This window comes from Eurosta solidaginis, chromosome 5 (assembly GCF_040869045.1).
Source record: "Eurosta solidaginis isolate ZX-2024a chromosome 5, ASM4086904v1, whole genome shotgun sequence".
NCBI classification, from domain to species: domain Eukaryota; kingdom Metazoa; phylum Arthropoda; class Insecta; order Diptera; family Tephritidae; genus Eurosta; species Eurosta solidaginis.
The window spans coordinates 226,690,874-226,715,025 of NC_090323.1; the positions used below are offsets into that span (position 1 = coordinate 226,690,874).

At 37.9% G+C, this 24,152-nt stretch overlaps 1 protein-coding gene across 6 annotated transcripts in view; it reads left to right on the forward strand.

Annotated features, from left to right (window-relative positions):
- LOC137252647 (SEC14 domain and spectrin repeat-containing protein 1-B) overlaps positions 1-24,152 on the forward strand; it is a 92,370-nt gene that overhangs the window by 41,779 nt on the left and 26,439 nt on the right. For 5 of the 6 annotated variants that reach the window (XM_067788674.1, XM_067788677.1, XM_067788678.1 and 2 more), the window contains 2 exons: positions 3,528-3,892; positions 9,974-10,608. In XM_067788674.1, the coding sequence (XP_067644775.1) occupies positions 3,528-3,892; positions 9,974-10,608 (1,000 nt within the window). The remainder of the gene's footprint in view (positions 1-3,527; positions 3,893-9,973; positions 10,609-24,152) is intronic. The other variant, XM_067788680.1, reaches the window with a different exon arrangement.

Sequence of the window (24,152 nt, forward strand, 5' to 3'; positions counted from 1 at the left end):
GAAAAAAACAAATCACATAGAATATTAAGATAAAAGTAAATAAGGATTGTTCTGTGTAACATATGTACATATGTTCGTATGTATATGAGGGTGGTCGATCCCGATATGAAAAATAGTTTGCAAAAGGCTGCCTTTAAATTTGAATATATGTTCATAGAACATTTTTTTAATACCCCTGCTAATACTGGCGACCTTGGCTCTCGGGAGTCCAGAATGTAAGCGTACGATAGGTGTAAGCGTAGTCCTGGCAAGTGATAGCATACCACTGGGGCAATGTAGAATGTAAGCGTAAGTGTAGTCCCTACACTGTAGCTAGAGTTGATATGATCGAAATCTGAAAGCAAATCGTCCCGTTTATTCGTTAACCGCGTAACTACACTTTTTAAAAAAATTGTTTTTTATATGCAAACATTCATGAGGCATCTTCGATAAACGCGATAAGAGAGTTCGTCAAAATAAATTGCATTTATGATTTTAAGCTCCTTAACTCACCACGTATCTACATATCTTGTATACAGTACGCAAGCTGGTAGTTTTCTTCGCTTTACCGAAAATGTCTCAATTGTAGTTACGAGGTTAACGAATAAATGGTACGAAATAAAGACAAGGCAAGGCGGGCTATCAACTCGTTATCGATGCGTTATCGGTTTGTTATCAATGCGTTATGGGCGTGTTATCCAGATTTTATGGAAGAGCTATCGGTTTGTTACTGTATGCTAGCGGCGAGGTAGAGAGAAGTTATCGAAGTGCTAATAGTTTGTTATCGACAAGCTACCGTATCGTTATCGACGCGTTATGATCGTACTATCCATTTCTTATCTACGAGTTATCGGTTTGTTACAGGTGTGCTAGCGACAAGGTATGGAGGATTTATCGAAGCGTTTTAAATTTGCTATCGATAGCGAAGGACAATGTACCGGGTTTTTAGCGACAAATCACCAGGTTTTTATTAAATGGTTATCGAATTTATATCGAAAAGATATCAATTATTTATTGAATTCGGCATGTTATCAAAAAGTGATCAGTTTGTTATCAAAAATTTGTCGGTATGTTAACGAAAAGATATCGATTTGTTATCGAACATTTATCAATAACATATCGTTATCTAATCACAAAGTTATGGAAGAGTTTTGGAATAGCCCTATAATTCCGTCGAATATTCCTTTGAGCTCTGCAATCGCTTCATGTTTTTTCTTTGTTTGATAATACGGGAAGCAGACAAAACTATGGAGCAACTACTTCACAGCTGAAAGGGATACGAAATGGAAATAAAAAGCTTATCAACAACAAAATATCTAAATTAAGTAGCTACGGTAACAACAAAAGATAAAAAAATTGTTCTCCAACCCTCGGAAAATATGCTACAGATTTAAGGCGGTACTTTGTTTTTTTTCGACCGGTCTAATGTACGTTGTAGTAATTTGCTAAATTGTGGTAAAATAATCAAAAGGGTTCTCGCAAGTCAGGCCTCTTGAACTTACCATTTTTGAATTATGCAGCTCTGTTTTAATATATGTAGGAACGAATGGTGCAGAAAATGGTAGGAGTAACAGCCTCATTCGGAGGAGCAGTAGTAGAAAACTAAGTAGTTTAATATCTCAAATTCAATTCAATTTCCACATAAATATCTTATTAAATTATATAGGTTCTGTGCCGAAAAATGACTTTTTCAACCGGTCACTCCGGCCACAGCCCCTAACCCATGCAGTACCGGATACTACCGATCGACCCACTTAGTGGATCCCAAGCGGATTAGGACACCTACCGCAAATCCCGAGCTTGGCACACTCCGCTGCCAACATATCGGTTCTTTTGTTGCCGTTTATTTCCTAATAAACGGCAACAAAACTTGGGTAGATGTACGCTCCGATCTGAGCGAATTCTCTCTCAAGCTTATATGCATTACAGGGCAGTTCTTGTTTAAGTGCTGCGTAAAATTATTGACCGCGCGTAGCTAACACCCTCCTACTTAGCACGATTTTCTCATAATCAACACAGCTGCAGGTTTCCCATTCTAAGGGCGTAAGTACCTATCAAACCCAGTTAAAACCGGTACCGATGTATCCCCGATTATTTAAGGGCCAAAAGGGCGTTTGTGCCTCCTTTATAATATAAAGGTTAAACTGAGCTGCTTATAGAGATTGGACTCCCAGGGATCTTAAGAGGGACCATAGGTATACCTACCGACTGATTTGCCGGAATTATGTTGACGGTGGCAACCTTACAAATATAATGCAATCGATAGTTAGTCTGGCGTCGCATCCATATCAGGAAGCCTTCTTAGAATACCACTGTTGTCATATTACTTATCGTTCAAGCATCCGGCGTTTGCAGTGGTTACGGGTCAAGGTTTACATTAAATACGTTCATTGACCACCACCTAAGTGCTCCTGTTAATCCCGCACGGCTGACTGTTGTATTTTGTTCAGTTTTTTAATATTGCTTGCCCAGGGCCCCCATGGCTTCGTATGCAAGTATTTGTCTTCTGAAATATTTTTGTAATGTTACTGTTACTGTTACAAAAAGGCCGATCCATGTGGCTCAGTTATGCAACATATGCGCACCCTGCAGAATTTCGCTTAGCGAGGAAACTGGGTCGTGGGCTATTTTTCAGCAATGAAACCTGTCCAAACTAGGGAATTAAAGTGTGAACTTATTGCCATTATGACAATTTAGAGTTCAGTGTATTGATCGCCAAAAGACGAAAGTGATTGCACTTTCGCATACACAATGCGAGCCCAATTACGCTTTAGACTGCAAACCCCTAATTTACGGAAGACGGCTCTAACTTCGTCTAATTCTTCTTGTAGCGATACGGAGTCTTCCTTTGTGTGGGGTTCTATCGATGTAATGAAGAAGCGCGGGGCTTCAAAATTTCTAAAAAAAATATTCTACGACATACGAATCACAAAGTGGCTCAGGACACTGTCTTCTAGCGTCAAATGCTTACAGGTTAGGCCTCGTCGGTAACAGCAGATGTAGGAAGTGTGAGCTGCAGGAGAAATAGTTGAGCACGTTCTGTGTTTATGTCCTGCGCTTGCGAGGTCAATGCTCGAGCTTTTAGGGGCAGCAATTAAGCTAGCTCCTAGAAAACTGCTAGTATTTGCCAAGAGAACGGAGTTATTCTATAACGTAAGTCCTGGTACCTGATGGGTGTTCTTCCCTTGGTCGTAAAACGAATTCTGGCAACGCTATGAACACATTCAGCCTATGTGAGGTCTTCAATGAACCTAACGGGTACCCATCTAGTTTAGATTAGTATTTACTACATACTTTGAAAACAAAAAGAAAAAACTACCACATACTATGTACAAATATATGTATGTACGTACTTGAGATATTGTTTATGCCGGCATTCCGAAAAAAAGTTTCACTACAAATATGCATTTTTCAAATTTCTCCTTTTTTCTCTATCTTTTCCCTTTTTGTTTTGCGCGCAAATCACAAATGCCAATTAACCGCCCAATTGTGTTGGACATAATGTCTTCGCAAAATCTGCAACAACAATAACAACAACGGACAAATAGCGAACTTGGAACGCGAACTTGTAAAAGAGGGCGAAAAACTCAGCGATATGTTGGCGATGCCGGTGAAAGATGCGCTTGGCCGTGACCTACACATTGACTACAGCGACCATATTTGCAATGTACGGGATATTTTGGATACAACATTGGCGCGGCGTAACATCTTTAGCGACAGCGTCGAATTGCAAAAACTCACCTTGGAACAAGTGACACACATTTATACTTACGAAGAGGATGCTCGTATGGCCATTAAATGGATGGAAGATTTGTACAGTGTCATGATCAAGTGCCATTCGCACGTTGGCTGTAATATACACGAAATACAGGTGCAGAAGGATGAATTGCAGACATTTCAAGAAACCGGAAAGGTAAGTTGACTAAACCGCAATGCAAAAATATAAAAAAAAAAAATCGAAAAAAAACCTCATTCATCCTCTGGGTTATTAAGTTTGTATGAGTTGTTTGGGCGCATTGCTGTGTGTGTGTGTGCGAGTGGGGATCACCGTTCTGCTCTTGCAGCTGACTGTGGACAATGTTGTGTGGCAGGTTGCCGTTGAATCTGGGTTCCGTTGTATGTAACTGCCGCTGACTTTGTTTTCATTGCTATCTGTTTTGTAGATTAGCAAGCTGAATTGTAGTTTATTGTTGTTGCCCGGTTGCAGTTAGGTGTTGTTAATGGTCAACTGAATGCACGCGATTTATCGTAGCCTGCAATTATGTTTTGCATTCTAAGTTTTGTTGTTCTGTTTTTATACCCTGCTGTGTTTAGTTTGTAACGGCATAGTGCACTCATCCTTATATTTGGAAGGACTGTCAGTACTCGCTCTTATTCCCTCATTCCAAAGTCTCCCCTGGTCGTTTTAGATTATATTAAAGTACATACTTTGTTTTGCTGTGATGCGATAAAGCCTTATAATCTTCACTTGATTAAGTCTGATCCGAATGCCTTCAGGGCGACCTTCTTATAAGCTAAACTTTGGTTTGGAAGCAGTTGCATGAATACTGCAAAAGAGCTAATGAAATCCAAATTGAAATTCTTTGACGCTAACAAAACACGTAAAAGTGCTTGTTCAGACATTGCATGCTTATACTGGCTAGAGCAGGGGATATGAAGAGACAATGTTGAATATTATCTCCACCTTATTCCTACAGCTTCAATAGAAGTCATACCACGATTAATGGACGCAAAGGGAGACGATTTATACTGATAAAAAACTTAGTTCGGTGTTCATTTATGCGGGGAAAAGTTTGTTGTTTGTTGCACAAGTGGGTTCTAGTACCTTCATATTGGCTTTCTCGGTAAATAATAAAGATGTGTGGAAGCGTTCGATGCTAGTTCCTTTAGAGACGATCTGCAATCTATTGCTACCTTTGAGGAAGTGCTACTGCCTTGAAGTGCTTTGATCGCTGCTTGGTTGTCGAAGTAGATTTCCACTGTCGTGAGATTCTTAGATAGTAGCCATAGACCAGCTTCCTTTATGGCTGTTAGTTCTACCACTTGAAGCGAACAAAAGGTCTTCTGAGGAGATATTACTGCCCACAATGCCATTATGTTTAGCGCCATCCGTAAAAACTGCTGAAATTTCTGGCTCTGGAGTGGAAATACCTTTCCCAGGAACCCGCGGGACTAGTTTTCCCACCATTCGGTGTAGGCGAACGCTTTATAACTCCTAAATTGGCTTGAAAAAGAATTGCTACAGGAGAATTTTGTACCTGGGAGCAGCATATTATGAGAAAATTAAGCATAACCTACGACCTTAAATATTTGTTGTTTGTCAAAGCTCAGTGAAGGGAGTATAGGAAAATCTAGCTAGACCTCGCCGCAGAAAGTATTAAAAAGGAAGCAACAGATTTACTAGAGTTTCCCTGGAAGGCTCATTTTAATAATCTTGATGGGATACTATCTCTGACGTTGGTACGTAGGTAAAATGGCTCGACTGAGGTTACCTAATAAGCTAATGAAAGATGTTCAAAAAAGGGGAAAAGGGGATTTCTTTGGTGGTTAGTAGTACTTCACAATTACAGTACTCGCGTTCCTCACATATTGCGTGTTAAAATCAAGCTGATTGATTATCGCCTGCACCGCGCTGTTTTTATACTCTCAGTTAGCCTCGTTCACCTATTTCTCCTAAGGTCCAGACTCTTCACAAACATGCCTTCTGGAACAGTCGTATCTCATACTTGGTTACTTAACTATATATATGTGTATCTGTAGTGTATGTTTTTCTTCTAGCTATATGCGTGTGTATGTGTGAGTAACAGCTTCTGCTCTTAGCTGATCATAACGTGATGTGTGATTATTTCACTTTCTTCTTCGCTCTTATCTGCTGACTACATATGTGCTGGTTATAAGTGTGAAATATTCTTCGTCGCCTTCTATGTATGTGTGTAAATGGGTTACTGGTGTTGTGTTTATTCACTAACAGCACGCCACAATATAGTTATCTTAACCTGTTCACGAGATTGAACCTAGGTAACCCCAAACAATTTTTGTAGAGTATGTACATCGAAGAAAGGTAAACTATTGAGGGAGGGTAAGGAAGCGATTTCGATGAAGAGGAAGGAGAGAGGGTGAAGACTGCAATGGAGAGGAAATGATTAAAATGGTGAAGAAAGGAGTCGAAAAAGATGCAATAGACAGTCCAAAAAATAGAAAAATGTTTGATAAAAGTAACTGCGTGACCGAGATTAGGTCGGAGTGATCTACATAGCTCTGACCCAGGCGATATATACAAAATAATTAAGATAGGATGTCAACCCTATTCAATACCACCGAGGAGATTTATGCCAAGCTTCTCTCCAACTAGCGTCGTGCTTAAGTATAATTTTTCGCATAAATTGGCAGGACGGGACCTACATGTTTAAAACTAAATCCGAAGGGTTTCTGCAAGGTAGATGGATTTCCACATAGAAGCTTTTCTTGGCAGTAATATACTCAGTGTGTTTGCCAAACTACACTGCCTAGCCCCCGCGGCCCGCAATGTAGTGGTAGTGTGCTTGTCTACCACAGCGAAGGTGCTGGGTTCAGGTTCCTTGTAGGGCAACATTTAAATACTGTACACATTGTTTACATTTCTATAACTAGAATTTCATTCTAATTCCATTTTCGAGATTGTTGTAGACATACAAGTACGCAACAACAGCTCGCTTTAAATGTACGGTTGTTTGTTTTGCAGCAAAGCCTACGATATTAGACTCACAAAGTGGCATATATCTTTGAAGAGAGAAGACTTAAGGCTCACGATGAGCATACTGACTGGACACTGACTTCTGGCGTCACATGCTCGTCGTGCAGGACGAAACGGTTGAGTACTTCTGTGTTCGTGTCCTGCGCTCTCCGGTTCAAGGCTCCAGCTATTAGGGGCGGCAGAGTTGCCAGATCTCGAGGCAGCAATTAAGCTAAGTTCTAGAAAACTTCTAGTATTTGATAAGAGGACGGAGTTATTCGATACCATATGTCCCAGCACCTGATTGGGGTTCTTCCGTTTGGTCGTCAAACAAATTCTGGTATTACTATGGACACATTCAGTCTATGTGAGGTCTTTATTGACCGGCCAGTTCAACTTAACCTTGTATTGCAGCTGGGTATACAACATTTATGGTCAGCTGTTTTTCTTCATTTTTTCAATTTGTTGTTGATGTATTTCCATTTTCAACGTTTTTTTGTTGACTTCTTGTGGATTTGTTATTATTATTGTTAGCGAATTGAAGCGGTCCAATTTCCGTTCATCACCGGTTTCTGATTTTGCTGTCTTTTTTGTTGCAAATATTTTGCAATCTATTATTAAAAAAAACTAGTTTACGGTAATTCTGGTTCTATGTACACCCATTGAATTGATGTGGCGAAATATGAAGCGTAATTTAGCGCTACAAAATAATTTGCACATTCCGTTGCACTTTGTTGTTGTTGTTGTGGTTTTTGTCGCCAATTTGACGCGCAACAAAAAGGACAGGGGGTCGTAGAGACTTTACAGAAAACCTTTATATTGCAATTTCCATTACACCTGTAACGGTTGATTTCACAAGAGATAAATAACCGGCCAATTACAACAAACTAAAGGACCGATGAAACTGATGTAAGTCCAGTGAATTAGGAAAGGCCCTTCACAACCAACCTCGATATCATAGCTCAAAAGAAATACATCTCCAAAAACTTAATTATTTGACGAGAAAACTGAAAAAGACTATCCACAACCATGATCTTTGTTATAAAATAACTCTGTCTGTTCTACTTAGTGATTCCGGGATCCACCTTACATGCCGCTTCTAGATCGGTAAATTGTGCCTCTTTCTCTTTCCTGTGCTTCACTTCCGATTTGCATCTTGATAACTTAAAACTTTTTGACAAGTTGGTGGGACGTGATCTACATGTTTTATGAAGACTTCGACCGGCATCTGCAAGGCAGATTTAATTTTGCTGGAAAGCTATTTGTGGCAGAAATACACTCGGATTGGTTGCCAAAACAGTGCCGAGAGCGACTCTGTGAAATACTTTTTGCCTTGAACCTAGGACGTTTTGTGTGTTGGACAAGTACATCGCAGGACACAATCACAATAAATGCCTAACCGTTTTGTCCTTGTCCTACAACCTGCAATTCCTACATCCGCTGTATCTGACCAGGCCTAATTTATGTGCATGTGACTCCAAAACAGCAGTGCCCAGTAAGAGCGGCCACTATAAGCTTGCAGTTCATTCATCAACCTACCTTCTTTCTTTGTTCCAATTCTTATTAGTCCATGCCAGCATTCTAAAATGCTTGACCGTTTAAAAGTGGAACTCATTTTTTCTTCCTACTCGATGTTAGTCAACAAAACAGCACTACTCATTCTCCGTTCGGAATGCAGGCATCTTCATATTTTTTTATCAGAACTGGAACTATTTCGTGATTAGAGAAGACTTTTCTTAATATCGCTGTTACGTTAAACATTCGATATCAGCTAAGAATTTTCTCTATGAAGCTTGGTTTGCTTTATTTATTTCCCATTTGTAAATCCATAGAAGCTCCCTATTTTCATCCCAGAAATCTTCGAACTTCTCTTCACCCCTTGGTTACGATGTTGTTAGATTCTTCCAACTTGGTTACCGCTTTTGACTAAATTTAATATATAATAATTTTGACAAGTTGGTCCAGTCCATTGCACAAAGGGTTTCTGAAGGCCTTGCCCTTCTCCGGTATCTTTAGGGAGACACTGAAGGTGATATATACATGGTCTGAAAAAGATGGACTCTCCAATCATATCTTAATACCAAAAGTTTGAATCCCAACCAAGCACATCAAGGACTTTACTTCATGTTGTCTAAACAATTGTAGGAGCAATAACCATGTTGCATAATTGTAAACTACTTTGAAGTAAGTATATAACTTAACTATGTCATATGTAGCACGAGCTCCCAATGCATTGCAGTGATCATTCGCATCCACGATCTTGAAAAGCTGTCTTCATCTAGTGGGCATCCCATGTTGTGAAGGATGTTAATTTATTCCAGTGTAAAGGCTTGATTTTTATTTCACTTGATGGCTACTGACGCCAGGTCCTCAATGCAGGTATTGGTGACAACGAATCTGCGCATGTTATGGCTGTTACCTTGCCAACCGGATATTGTCCTATGTCCTCCGCCCCCTATTTATTAGGAGGATATAGTGCTGACATCATTCGACACGTACTTTGAGCTTTAAACGTACATGGCTTGTGTTGAGGCAGCTAGCCTGCCTAATGTCCTTGGGATAAGTTCCTTTCCTTCACTTAAAATCCGGTTTATGGCGCAGCAGCCACTATTGCCAATAGGTGCATAATTCGATGAATATCCCATAGGGAGTTCATCGTTACCCCAGTAGTTTGGTATTCGGGGGTATCCGAAACAGCAAACAACGCATTTCCTTTGGAAAAAGATAACATCTCAAATATCAAGTTGCACTGGCAAATAAAACGTCACATAGACTGAATGCCCTCATGGTGTTGAATAAGGGAATTCCAGTCTTCCTATACACAAGTGTAGGCTCATAGTGTTTTGTCGTCTTCATGGAAGATATAGGTGATCGCGCACTAAGGCAGAGCTTCGAAGTTATCCTTCAAGACTTTGCAGCCTTCGAAGATCGAAAAAGCCTGAAACGTCGGAGAAGCTAGGTATAGAGTTCGGCCAAGCTCTTGTTTCCCGTATATATGTATGTAAGTATTGTATGTATGTATGTGTCTGTTTCAACATTTCCATCCCTTATTTGTTTATCTGTCTTCCATACTTGAGAACGATTCGACTGTGCACCTGCAGCACAATTACATTTTTTCATTCGCATGTCATTGACGTACAGAGGAAACCACCTGACCCAAACCATGAGTTCACGACTGAGTACACGCTTTCTACGCATATATATGTAGTTATATTCATTTGTACATATCACACAACTATCTTATCAGCCAAATTATACAAACCGCATTTTCTCATTTCACAGAGTATCTACAACTATGGCTGTCAACTATTGGAAGCCTCGCAGACACTACGAACATCTTGTCGTCTCGATGAAAATGCAATTCCTCAACGTATGTTACAACAATTACAACACACTTGGCATCGACTGCAGGCGATAAGTCAGGAACATATGACACGTTTACGCGTCTCGGCCGTCTTTCATCGCAGCGTCGAAGAATATTATCAACAGCTGTTGGAGTTGCGCTTATCGGTGCGTAATCTAAAACAAACGCCAAATAGCAGCAGTGGCATTAGCAGCGAATCGGAGATACGAGCTTCACCGCCAATCATCATTGGACGCAGAAATGTTAATAATGATGATGACGACGATGATGATGTTGATGAAGGGCATCATAGTAGCGGAGGAGGTGGTAGTGGTGGTTCTGTTGTGCTTAGTATTGGATACGCAAGCAAAACAAGTACTGCACCGCCAATGCAAACGACAACAACAACAACACCTGCAAGTGGAACGGTTGCATTACTGCGTGATCAGCTGCGCAAACATTTGGTGGTGCGGGAACAATTGCTACTCGAAGTGGGTCGCATGGTGCGGTTGGGTAGATTGTTGAAAACACGTTTGAAAGAACCATTCGTATTGGATGCTGTTACGGGGATGAGGTGAGTATGACATGAGTTTGTTTTAGTCAAGTGTTTCATTTTATGTTGTTGTCATAAGTGTTATGTTTTTGCGGTGGCTTGGTTGGTGTCTTCAGCTCGATAAGTTTGTTGCAGCAATTATCTCGATAACACAAAGTTACAATAATGGTAAACAGTGATATAAAGTTAAAAATTTATAGTTTTATTATGGACTTTAAGTGTGATTTGTGCTACTTAACTTTTTGCACACTTAATTGACATTGGATGAAGAATACCGAATTACAGGGTATCTGACTCGCACGGTACATCGCAATTTATATAAAAAATGTTTATCTTGCGATAGAAAATTTTAAGGAAACGTAATTTTTTCTGTAAGTAAGACCATATGAGGATCATGGAACTATATTAGTAAATCTCAAATCTATTGGTCGGGCATCTTGTTTACTCTCTTTTTTGACCTTTCACTTTATTCCATGTTTTATTTTTACTCAAGACAACCTAGATATGGTCTGAGGAAAATATCGGCACGTGTAGAATTTGTTCATATTTACCAATTATCAGTATACATATGGGGTATTCCATCCCATTTCGACCAATTTTGAACCCGACCCCTTTAGAATTGGCTGAAAGTTTTTCTTCTATTTCTAGCTTACGAAAGACGTTTTCCAGAATTTTTTCAAATTTTTTCATCCAACTCAAAAAAAGTTATGAATTTTAAAAAAACACCGGTTTTGTTTTCAAAATGCTATAACTTTTTCAAAAATTGACCGTTTGGTATCTTTTTTTTTAATTTTTTTTTAAATCTACTTTTCGGAAAATTTACAAAAATATTTTTAAAGTTTTTTTTTCAATTAAATAAAAAAAAAAAATTATCGGCCCACTCCGGGATTATTGGGGATGATTGCAGAATTGATTGAAGTTTTTTATGAGACAAAAAAAAATTGCCAAATTCGAAAAATCTCGAAAAACTGAAAAATTACAAAAAAAAAAAAACTTTAAAAATTTTTTTGTAAATTTTCCGAAAAGTAGATTTAAAAAAAAAATTAAAAAAAAAAGATCCCAAACGGTCAATTTTTGAAAAAGTTATAGCATTTTGAAAAAAACACCGTTTTTTTTTAAAAATTCATAACTTTTTTTGAGTTGGATGAAAAAATTTGAAAAAATTCTGAAAAACATCTTTCGTAAGCTAAAAAAAGAAGAAAAACTTTCAGCCAATTCTAAAGGGGTCGGGTTCAAAATTGGTCGAAATGGGATGGAATACCCCATATATATGGGGAAATCCGCCAAACTTTGGTTTTTTTGGAGAAAAAAATTTTTTTTTGAAACATGGTATCACGCAAATATATTTTTGTTAGGAACATTGAGGGGTAAATTGGAGCTATAGTGCATCGCCGTTACTCGTCTTACATAATGCCTCAAAAAGATATAGTCATAAGATCCAGCAAAATATATATAAATTGAGGTCGCAATGTTAAATATACATTTATTTCAACACTTCTGTACCGATTGTATCGAAATTTAAAAAATATATGGAGATATATGCAGCTGTTAGCTATGTAAAATTTTTTTTATACACGAGACCCGGTTTTGTAGATATCGCTAAAAATATAAAACCGAATAACCGCGAAATATTTTTTACTGCAAAATTTGCAACACATTTATTTTAACACCTTTGTACCGATTCTTTTGAAACTTTAAAAACATATAGATAAGTGAACGAAGTATGTTTAGGTAAAAAAGTTTTAATACCCGAGATCCGGTTTGGAGATATTGATAAAAATATAAACCCGGAAAACCTTAATTTTTTTACTTATTTAAACACTTCTTAACCGATTGTGTTGAAATTTTATCAGGATGTACATACCTATATGGGGTATATTTAGGTAAAATTTTGTTGATACCCGAAACCTGGTTTTAGAGATATCGGCAAAAATATGAAACCGGGTAACCGTGAAATATTTCATACCCGTTTGTTAATTTTTTCTCTACACCACAGTAGTATACCATCAATAGCCTCATCTTGGAATATTCACTCAAGGAAAGTTATTGATGTTTGTACATGGGGCAAATATACGAAATTTCTGACAAAAATCTTATTTTTTTTTAATTTTTGTACCAAATTTGTGTTTATTTTCATTTACTTTTAAATAAAAACTGGTTAAAAAAAATATATAAAAAATTGTCTGTACATTTTGACGATTGCCAATTTTTGCCAGAAATTTCGTATATTTGCCCCATGTACAAACATCAATAACTTTCCTTGCGTGAATATTCCAAGATGAGGCTATTGATGGCATACTGCTGTGGTGTAGAGAAAAAATTAACAAACGGGTATGAAGTGATAAAAGTAAAATTGTAGCTGTGCAAGCACCTGAAAAAAATGTACGCAACCAAGTGCTTCCACTTTTCTGCCTCTACCTTCAAAACTGAAAGGGGCACATCGAATTTGAAGCCCCACGTATTTTTGGTCCCTGATAGGCTATTATCGTGCATAATCCAAATTTCAATACTCAGTTGCCTCAAAAAGCTATAAGCAAAAAACTGTCAATATTGAAAATGACAAAAAAAAAATATCGCTACTTTGATTGATGATAGTTTTGAATATTGGAGGGGCACATTAATTTTGCTCATACTTTTAGAATCTCCGTCTCAAAAACAACATTCAGTTTGAATTCCATAGCGTTTCAGCGATGCCTCAAAATTTTATCGGAAAAATTCAACAAAAAAAAATCAAGGGTATCGCTTGAAAAAGTGTAAAAATCAACGTTTTTAACGTTTCGAAGTTCTACAAAAACTTACTGTCAACTTTCTTGATTTTCAAAATTATCAGATGGGATAGTCAAAAGGTCAAACTTAATGCCCTTGTACTTTTTTCTGGCCTTAAGTTTTTTGCCCGTGTGTAAAACCCGAGTATCTAAAAAAGTAAAAGTTTTTGGGGTTTTGCCCATATATACTATGCTTCAGTAATAAAACCTTCTGGTATTAGCTCAACTGGATATTCTTTAACATTTGTAATCGATAACATTTGATAACTTCTCAAATAATGCCTAAATTATACCAAAGTATTCCCAACCTGGTCCGAAAAAGTCACATAGCAGACTCCAAGTTCCGAAAGCATTTGCAAAATTTTTTGCGAAAGAATCCCGAACCTGTTACAGAGAGATAGGTACCAAAATGGTTCCAAATCGTTTACACACTAATTCAAAACCAGAACTTAATCATTCAAAAAGGATCACCTGCTGATCGCTGATCACTGAAATAAACGACGGCCGCCGTGGTGTGGTGGTAGCGTGCTCCGCCTATCACACCGAAAATCCTGGGTTCACGCCCCTGGCAGAGGAACATCACAATTTAAAAACAATTTTTTTCAATTAGAAACCTTTTTTTAAGCGAAGTCACCGCTCAGCATTGATATGGCAAGCACTGCCAGTGTATTTCTGCTATCAAAAGCATGTCAGTAAAAACTAATCGGCCTTGAAGATGCCGTTCGGAGTCGACATAAAACAAGTGGTCCCCTCCTGCCAGGAAAAATTAAAAGAAGCATGACATATATTGGAAGAGAAGCTCGGCCTAAAGTCTCTTCGGAGGTTATCGCGCCTAACATTAATTTTTGTTTTTACTTAATAACATCAACAAATGAAGGTGTTGTAGTTCTTGAATTAACAGTTATTCAGTAAAATTGATCGCATTATGATTTATTCAACGGATTGGCTTATTGTCTTAAAACTTTATATTGCGGTCTTGACTTTGACAGAAGAATTCAGCTTTTATGGGGCACTGCTACACAGGGAGTATTCACCTATTTTTTCTGAAATTTCGAAAAGCTCCTTTACGTTAAGTATTCATGGAAGTGTTCCGGATAAACCTTTATTTTGGAATATTCGGAACACGTTCGTTTGATACTACCGCACGAGGTCCGAATATACATAATATTCAAAATATAAACCGATTCCCCAAATTCTTAAATGGAGACGAATATTCCGAACATACGGAATGAATAAGTTAACATGCTCAATGAGTACATTTCGTTATGGTATCTTCATTATTTACTAATGTCATTTTTACGTGAATCGATTTACTAGTCGAGTTTTTGACGTTGAACGATGAATTTTGAAGAGAATAAACTTGTATGGTCATTTCAACAGAAGGAAAACTGTTAATGTCAAGTTAAAAATATTCTGTAAAAATTACATTCTCAGTCAATATAACTGATTTTTCTGTTAAAATATAAATCTCTGTAATTTCAACAGCAACTGTTATATTTAAACAGTTTTTAATGGTATTTTTAGGGTGAAATCAATAATTGTTAGTTTAGTTAACACACCACAGCCAACCGTCCACCGCGGTGCCTTCAAAAGCCCTGGGATCAAGGCCTGGGCTCGTATCATGTCCTACGGTCCGTGATCGAAATCAATTTTTTAAATACAAATAGCTCGTAACTGGTGGATCCGATTAATGGCATACGTGACCTTGTGACCTCGTATACTCATTAGATCCATAATACATTATCATTTTGATAAATTATTTGACAGTTGTTGAACCGTGACCGTATAACACAAACGTCATAATTCATCATCATTAACCCTAGAAAGATAACGTTATTTTTTCTCCCTAGAAAGATAACATACGTCTGAGAGACATGTTCAAGTTTAGTGACCCTAAAGATATAAAAAAAACTAAAATTTTTTTTGTTTTTCTTTTTTATCATTTATTTGATGTATGTTCACTTGTTTTAAATGTTTTTTAAAGAAAAATATTGTTTTTTTAATATATTAAAAATTAAGTTTGACTTGTCTTGGACTTGTCCTTACAAAAATTAGTTTTTTCGAAGGACCTCAGTTTTTGCAAAAAAATTAAAATAAAATACATATTTTTGTACTTCAATTGAATGAATTAACTGTTTGAAACCATACCTAAAAAAAATATTAGCTAAAATTACCATTTTCGGCAAAAATTACATATAAAATTAGTAGTGTCACGTAGTCACGTAAAAGATAACGATATGTCTCTTAGACGTATTTTAAAAAAAACAATCGTATATATTTCGGCAACAAAAAAAGTTACTACTGAAAAACAACCCTCACTGACAAGCTGGTAATGGTAGCTGAGAAACCTGAGAATGAGAATATTCTCTCTTTACGATTGTGGGAGACTGAGAGCAAAATTAAAACGACGTACGTCTCACAGACGTACGTTATCTCACTAGGGTTAATTGGCGCTTAATTGCTTAAGCGATTTTGGCCGTTCCGCGAGTAGTCACGTCAGCTATCCCTGTTTTGCCATAACTGACGCCAACTGGGAGCACGAAGTCAAGTCTTCCTCTCAATTCAGTGGAGGTCCTCTACTTCCAAACTGCAGTCTCCACTGAAATACTTTCTTGGCCGAAGCGTCTTCGTCCTTTCGCATAACATGACTTAGCCAGCAAAGCCTTTCGGTATATCTGCGTAAAGATCATATTTATACCTGATTTGGTACCCGCCGTTGGCATGACAGACAAGAGTATAAATCTCTCGGAGACCTTCGCTCTCGAATACTCCAAGAGCCACCTCATTTTCTCTCGATACTGTCCAAGATTCCGAGCAATACTTCAGGACAGGTATGATGAGCGACTTGTAGAGCGTGTTTTTTGTTCGTCCAGAGAGAACTTTACTTTTCAATTGTCTACTCTGCCCAAAGGCGGTCGCCGTGGTGTGATGATAGCGTGCTCTGCGTACCACACTGAAGATCTTGGGTTCGGGCTCCGGCAAAGCAACATCAAAAACAGTTTTTGCAATTAGAAGAACATTTTTCTAAGCGTGGTCGCGCCACGGCCTTGCAAATTCCGTTCGAAGTCGGCATTAAACAATTAGGTCCCATCCCAATTTATAGGAAAAAATGAGAGGAGCAAGCAGACGTTGTTTTGCTTTTAGTGCTGGCTCCCAAATAGATAAAATCATTCACGAATTTATAGCCGTCAACGTAGCTGCCAAGGCGCAAATGCGCCGAAACTTTCTTAGATGTCAGCAAGTACTTCGTGTTTTCCCCATTTCCCAATTCGAGCCCTGGAAAAATAAATATCAACATATTTGGAAAAATGTTTTTTATTCGCATTTTTTTAACCGAGGTGTGTTGACTAACAATTTTTTTGTTGCTTTGACTGTTCAAACGGTTAATTCAGAACCAACAATTTGTTGAATTGATTTTCGATGGAAAAAAAAAAATTAGAGAAATATCGGTTGAATTGACCCGTAATTCGGTTGATTTTACTAGCTTTTTTCTTTCAGAGTAAGGGATTCAGGCATCATTTTTCTTCCCCTTACTGCTTAACAAAGGTACACAACGCCCTTGTAACGTTTCCGAGATGTACGCTTGTACACTAACTTGCGCTAACTTTATTGAGTTTGTTTAGTTTCATCGACTGAGTTTGCAGCTCCTTTTCCAAGAACTGCTTAGTAATTTTTCTTTTCTTCAATTCAATTAAATGCAGATTTCCCCCTTTCGTACGATTCTGTTAATATGTCGAGCGGTACGCCTCTAGCGGAACTTTCGTGAAATCAGAATTTCATTCCATTCTCAAATAAGTTGAAAATTTCAAGCCATAGCTTTTCAGGAAGTTACATAAAAATTGATCGAAAGATTTCAAATCTCGTATGAACTATGTTATTATCTCGAAATCTGCACCACCTGGCGGTTTTTTACTACTGTGTTGCATTGTTTCGCTTCTTTATTTCCTAAATATCTAGGTCTGTGCACCACCTACCGGAAATTGTTTCACCTTTTGCTGGTGCCACGATATATGTGTGAGGATTCACGTCTCGTTACTTGAAAATCGATCACAAGATTTCAAAGGCTCTGAAGGGATTTTCCAAAGATTTCTACATTTATCGATGCCTACCCCACATAGAAAAATTTTTTATACTGAGGATCAAAAGTTCAAGAGAACTAAAGTTTATATTAAAGAACTTCAAGCTTTGTTCAAAATTTAAAGTCCCTAACTCACCGCGGAATTAGGTAAAACTAGAGCTTACAATTTGCAAATTGGGACGAGTTTTTAAAATATCTCGATCTCTGGGTCACTTAGCGACAATTTTTTTTCTCATGGGGCATTGTCATCAGGCTACTTCAGAGATGTTTCAAGTTCAAACTTGCGGCCAAACATGAAACCGATTTAATATGAAGAAAGTGAAACGAGCTCGGAAATATCTAGCACACCCTGTATATGAAAACGAAAACTATAAAACCTTCAGGAAAATCGTATAAAATCAACAACTAATTACTTTTAAATTGATTTCGTGCTGCGCATCCTAAACGTTTGTTAAAATTAAACACCAATAAACATTTTCTTCGCTAGCCGAAGTGAATGCTCTGCGTATGTAAAAAAAAAACAAGTTTTAAGTCGGAACCCAAATATAGAGCTCAATCGAAAGTAGATAATTGTTGTTGAATGAGTAGCTTACAGTGCTGCCTCACGTTTTAGCCACCCACAGTGCGTACAAAAGACCAACGGCCGGTCGATCAAAGACAAATTCTATTATGTTTGGTTTAAAAGCGTGCGCATGACGGGCTACCGGCAACGCCTTCGACGCACATACAAACGAGTTTATTAGCATGTAATTTCTAAATAATTTCATGAAAATAATAAGAACTAACGATTTTAGTATTGAATGGGTTTCTAGTTGGCTTCACTTATCGCGAGGAAGCATTGGCTGTCATTTTATTGGACCTGCGCCAAATCGCATTGATTATTTACATCAATTGAAACTGTGTAAAAGAAGAAGAAAAATATAAACCATTTTGCTTATCCTAACATATAAGGAGCTCTGATTTTCAGTTAAGTCTTTTGTTGGTAGATATGTATATTGCATATATAGATACTCTCTGTTTCACCAGTCGCGAACGTCAATATTTTTTAGCAAGCTGATGCTAATTGATTTCACGTAGTGGGAAGAAAGGAGCATTATATACAACGTATATGAAAACTACTTCAGTCTTAATGGGAAAAAAGGAAACAGAGAGAAAGTGAAACTGATGTTTCCTTAGTCAATAAAAAATTAATCTAAATGTGCAAAGGATAGGCTATATTGACATCATAGAGGACCGTTGTGATTTCAGATAAAATAACGGTGACATCAGCTTAAATTATTAAGAATGTCGCGATATCGTTCCGGATAACACTGGCCTTGGCCTTGTTGCAACATACCGCGTGGACTCCCATTGAGCACAGTCCTATCAAAACACTAACCACTAGGTCTGAAGGATCCGTAGTTAATTAAATAAACTAGACAGGTCGCCTGCCATGAACCTCTGAGAAGCTTCTTATTACCCTACAAGAGGTAATATTTGCACAACTAATTCGATTTCAGGGCTTTCTGTCCAAGAGCAGACAACAGATGTTCAACTCCTGACTTCCCTCCACTCCTGGTTCATGAGCCTCCTTTTGGGTCATTGAATACAGGATAATGGTACTATACACGCCATCGATCGCGACGTGTTTTATTTGGTTTAAGGTAAGAGACAGCCAAGAAGCTCGTGTGTCTCTTTATGGTGAAACCCATAGTAAATGATTACAGCCTAGGTGAAATCAGATATGGAAAATTTCAGAGGCGTCTGGATTTTTCGACTGTATCATATCAACAATTTTGAAATCCAGCAAAGAATCACTCTTGTTAACAAATGCTACTTTAGACTAGGTGGGCAATTGAAAAGTGAAGTCCCCTCTGCGAATGAAAATCATGCTGTGCTATATGGTGACAATATCAGATCAGACGGTTCTATGAGTGTTCGAGAGAAAAGTTCTTCGAAAGATTTACGGACGGAAGATTTAATGATTAGAGCTATCCGAGTGAACGCTCTGGTTAAAAAAGTATTTTTATCGAAACCCGCTTATGGAAGCAGAGGAAAAGGGCGGCCGCCATACCACTCCGATCGAGGGACTAGGTGAAACCCGATTTAAATTAGCTTGGCGTAGTTAACTAATGCCAAAGGCCCACAATGGCGTTAGAGTCCCAAAGCACAATATTGATGTTATGAAACTGCAGCGATCGTGAATCATTACTAAGTTATCAAAAAAGTAGTCCTTATTAATTAAAGGCCTTGATTCCGTGGCAGGCGAAGTGTTTTTCCCAAACACCAATAATACGGGTTCCGCTTTACTTTTCCTAATCACTGCTGGTTCAAGCCCCGATTTTTTTACTGAACTTTGAAACTTTATTCTTGTATGGCGGTGATGCCAACCTTTGAATTCCCAATCTTAGTCCATAAAACTGTTGCCTGGAAAGGGAGTTCTTATCAAAGGCATGTTGTATTTTTATAGCCAATTCTCTCAGTCCGGCATCGGTAGATCGTTTCACGTTTTAACTGCTCTCTATATGCTTGAAATACTCTTCCTTTCAGCTGCATCTCATTTTGACCAGACTCTGCAAGCTTCAGAGAGACTCCGAGTATGAGTTAGCTGATAAAGCCCTCTTTCCCCGACACTGCCCTTATTTCCGCACCGACTCTCGGAGCTGGCAATCGCATCTCGCAAAAATATTGCACAATTTGTAGAAAGTGCACCAATGAGGAAGTTAGATACGGAATTGTCCTGCATTCCCAGCGTTCAACCACAGCCTCTTATTCTCTCACAACATGATTTTTGTTTAAATTTATTGCCTTCAAATACTACAGAAGTGTTAAGCAGTTTAGACAATTTTAACAGTAGTATCAGTGCAAGTTCGTTTTTTGTGTAAGTTTTGACCCACAGTGCTATAAGTCATATTGTAATCACAATGCGTTAGGACCACACACGCACACTTAAGCACTTAAGACAACACACCCATTTGCGTGGAAACTAAATTTCAAATATTAACAATCCCAACGCCAACTCGATTTCGATTCATGTCGCGATAATCAGCTTTCTAGTTGGTCTATCTAAGCCGCACGGCTAATTCCATGACACTTAGCGCTTATACTCATATTTAAATATGCAGTTAAGCCGCCTACATCATGATCGCTTCCGTGTTTCCACCAACATACGATTTTGATTTTTAACTCTACTTCCTATTCATTCGTGGACTTTTGTTCCTATAGATACGAGCTAGAATTAGTTTGAAGTGTTTTCTATGCACGGATGGATAAATTTAACATTGCTTCTTGTACTTCTGCACAGTTAGTTACATAAAACATGCATCATATTAAGATATATCCATTGTAAAAATGCTACTAGTACGGAACGAGTCTGGCATTAATCGCAGATGAACATGAGGCTAATACCACTTTTGATCCCCTTGTTTGAAGCTCCCTTTGTTCCAGCATAAATTATGAAGAAATTAGCTCCGTTCGGGATTTGGAACGACTATTTGGCCTTAATTCACTAGTCGTAACAGGTTCTTGGGGTTAACTGAATTTAATAAAAAAATTTTTTACGCCCCTAGCGGGTGAGGGGGCTTAGAATATACCCACAGCTACTACGGTACTAAAATATCAAAACGATTCAAGAGCTGCAAGGGGTTTCCATTTCTAGCTTCTCCAACGCAATTTTCAACCCTACCTACCCTTGGCGAATCCTGTTTCTTTATAAGGTGAGTCTTTGGCGAACCCATGGTTCTCATGGAGCTATGGGTGGGGGCCAGGATGGCCTAGAGGGTTCAATGGGGTCGTATTAAATCGTCCCCGAGATGGTTAGGGATGTACATTATGGTGCTTGTTACCGGAACGTAGCGGATCTATATCTGCCAAAGGACCATCAACACCGATTACACTCCACAAAACCTTCGGTAGTGTCTTTATCACTTCAAATGTTTTTTACATCCTTTATATTAGTTCGGTTTCATGTTTGGCCGGTAATCTCAGTACGAAATTTGGAAATCTTGCAAGCGATTTTTGAGTAACTTCCCGTGAAGCTAGAGTTTTGTAACTTGGAACATACATCAGAATTCGATGTGTGAAGGGAAAAAGGTGCGCTTGCTGGCGCAGGTATTCTGATTTTTAAAAAATAGTCCTAATTTCTGCTTTCGTCTTTTAGGTAAATTTCCGATAACCTTGAAACCTGAAACTATGAACATACCTTTGGGCGATAATAAGTTGTAATATGTTTTAAGGGTTCAAAATTTTTTTAGGCGAGGCAGGGGCCGGAATATTTAGAGATATTCGAAAATTCATTTCGAATATGTGGAATCTTGCCATTGATTTTCAAGTAACTTTTCATTGAGCTTGAAACTTGGCGCATGTCGGTATAATTATAAAATTCATACAAGATTTGGAATTTTGGGATCGGGTTTTAAGTGACTTCCCGGCACTCAGAGAACCAAACCTTGAAATAAGGTAGACTTCAGTGACCGTTTCGATATATAGTACAGTTATAGATATTTCGGAATAAAATACGAACCGAATCGGATCATGCAATAAGTATTTGAGAGACTTCCTATTGAGCTACACACTTGATGAACATGCTGCCATAGGTGACGTCTGGTAGAGATATTATAAATTTCCTAACAAACGAGGGAATTTTACGCTAGGTGGTGCACAGGTCGAGATAATAAAAAATCATACGAGATTCGTAATATTTGGATAGATTTTTATGTTACTCCAGTAAGGCTGGGGGCAAGTTTACAATAAATTTTTAAGAGAGTTTCCACTGAGCTATAAACTTGCAACTTGACACATAGTTCTGTACAGCGAGACAATGCAAAAAGAGGGGGAAATCAAAACCAGATAAACGTAGTGGAAAAATTGTGCTTACACAGAGCCTTAGCGTTGATAAATTTTAGTTTTTAAAATTTTAATAAACAGCTTTCCAGAAACAAAAATTTAAAGGGTGGAACGCAGTTATATACGCTTAATTTATTCTTTGCTGCAATATTTCCAATCTAGATGGACTTTATGTAACTGCTCATCTAAGCACGGTAATTATAATTTATCTTTATGGTTTTGTTTCTAATAAGCTGTCTTATTTAAGGAAAAATTCTCCGCTCCGTTTTGATATATTTATATAAAGGAAGCGCTAAAACTTCGTTTGTCTTCTTTTTATTCTTCTATAAGGTAGCAACTTTCTCTCTGAAGAGTTATGCTCTTCTCTCTAATTCTTCCCATTCTTTGCAACTTACTTGTAATTCTTGTTGTTGCATTTTAATGAAATATTTAAATAACGCTTAGCATTAATTTGCTTCAACTGCAATTTTAAGTGAGCTTCCACGAGTGTTTATTACAGGGATGCACCTTAACGTTAAGCTAATCGTTTATCAAAAAATTTCCACCGTTTCCGTTGAAACACTTCGAAATATTATCGATAAAGAAATTATCAAAATAAATTGTATCTCGTTTTTAACCGAAACGAAAAGCTTTCGTTAACGTTAAAAACGTTAACAAAAACGTGATACTTTATGTTTGAATTGTGCTGGCAATGCTACAGCCATGGTGAAGCCGTAAGGTGGCAACAACGAGCGCACATACACACACAAACTCTATGTAATTTGTTTGTGTAATTCGTTGGTGGTAATGTCAAAAATACTCTGAGAAATGTTCGTACTGTCAAAATTCAAGAGAAAAGTTGCAATCAGCTTGGCTAATGCTTTCACCTTTAATGACTCCGCCATCAATCAGCTTTGCCAGCATAGTTTGAAATTAATAATCAACATAAACGAATCATTTCGTTAATTTGACGATCTTAACGTTAATAAACGAAACGAAATGAGTTCGTTTCGTTTATTAACGTTGATTATCGTAACGAAATGATATCGTTTCGTTGGTTAAGCATGCCTGGTTTATTATTATTTATATAATTTTATTTACATATCTATGTAAGTACATATGCAACTGTGTTAGACGAGTACTTAGTGGCCGGTCTGTCTGTAGATTAAGGTTATTGACTACCGTTCCGACGCCAAAGTGATGATTATAGCGAAATTATGCAACGTGATTGGCAAATGTAATTAAATAGCGTTACGTGATTTTAAATTAAATGCATACAAGAACTTACAATACTTGTGCCACGTTTGGCGTGAGAATTATTATGTGCATATTAGATTATTATGCAATAAACAACTGTACATTGGTAAATGATGTTGTTGTTAACAACAGTTATTGGAGCGGATAGACAATTCACAGCAGCTTTTGTTTAGTCATTTATAAAACATGTAATTTTCTTCCCTCTCATCTCCTTCTCTCTTTTTTCTTTCTTTCCTTTCATTTTAACTACCAATCGCACTCCGACTTTACCCCCATTCACACTCTAACTGTCACTCTCATTCCCTCACGCACTCTCATTCTCACTCTCATTCCCACTCCCACTCTCACTCCCAGTTTCACTCCTATTCCTACTCCTCCTCCTTCTTCTGCTTCCACTCCCTTTCCTACACTCACTACCACTTCCACTACCAATCCCAATTCCACTCCTAATCCCACTTCCATCCTTGAAAGTCCTAGTTTGTTACAAATTAGCGGAAAATGCCTGTTCGGCATCTCATTATGCTCCTTTACTAATGTTGAGCATTTTCGCTTCATTTTCTTAAAGATGCTTAGATGTCATTAGAAGACAATCCCGTGGTTGTTCTGTGCTCAGTATGTTATGGAGAAGGCCTGCAGTCATTTCTAGTTTGCGTCGCTTACCC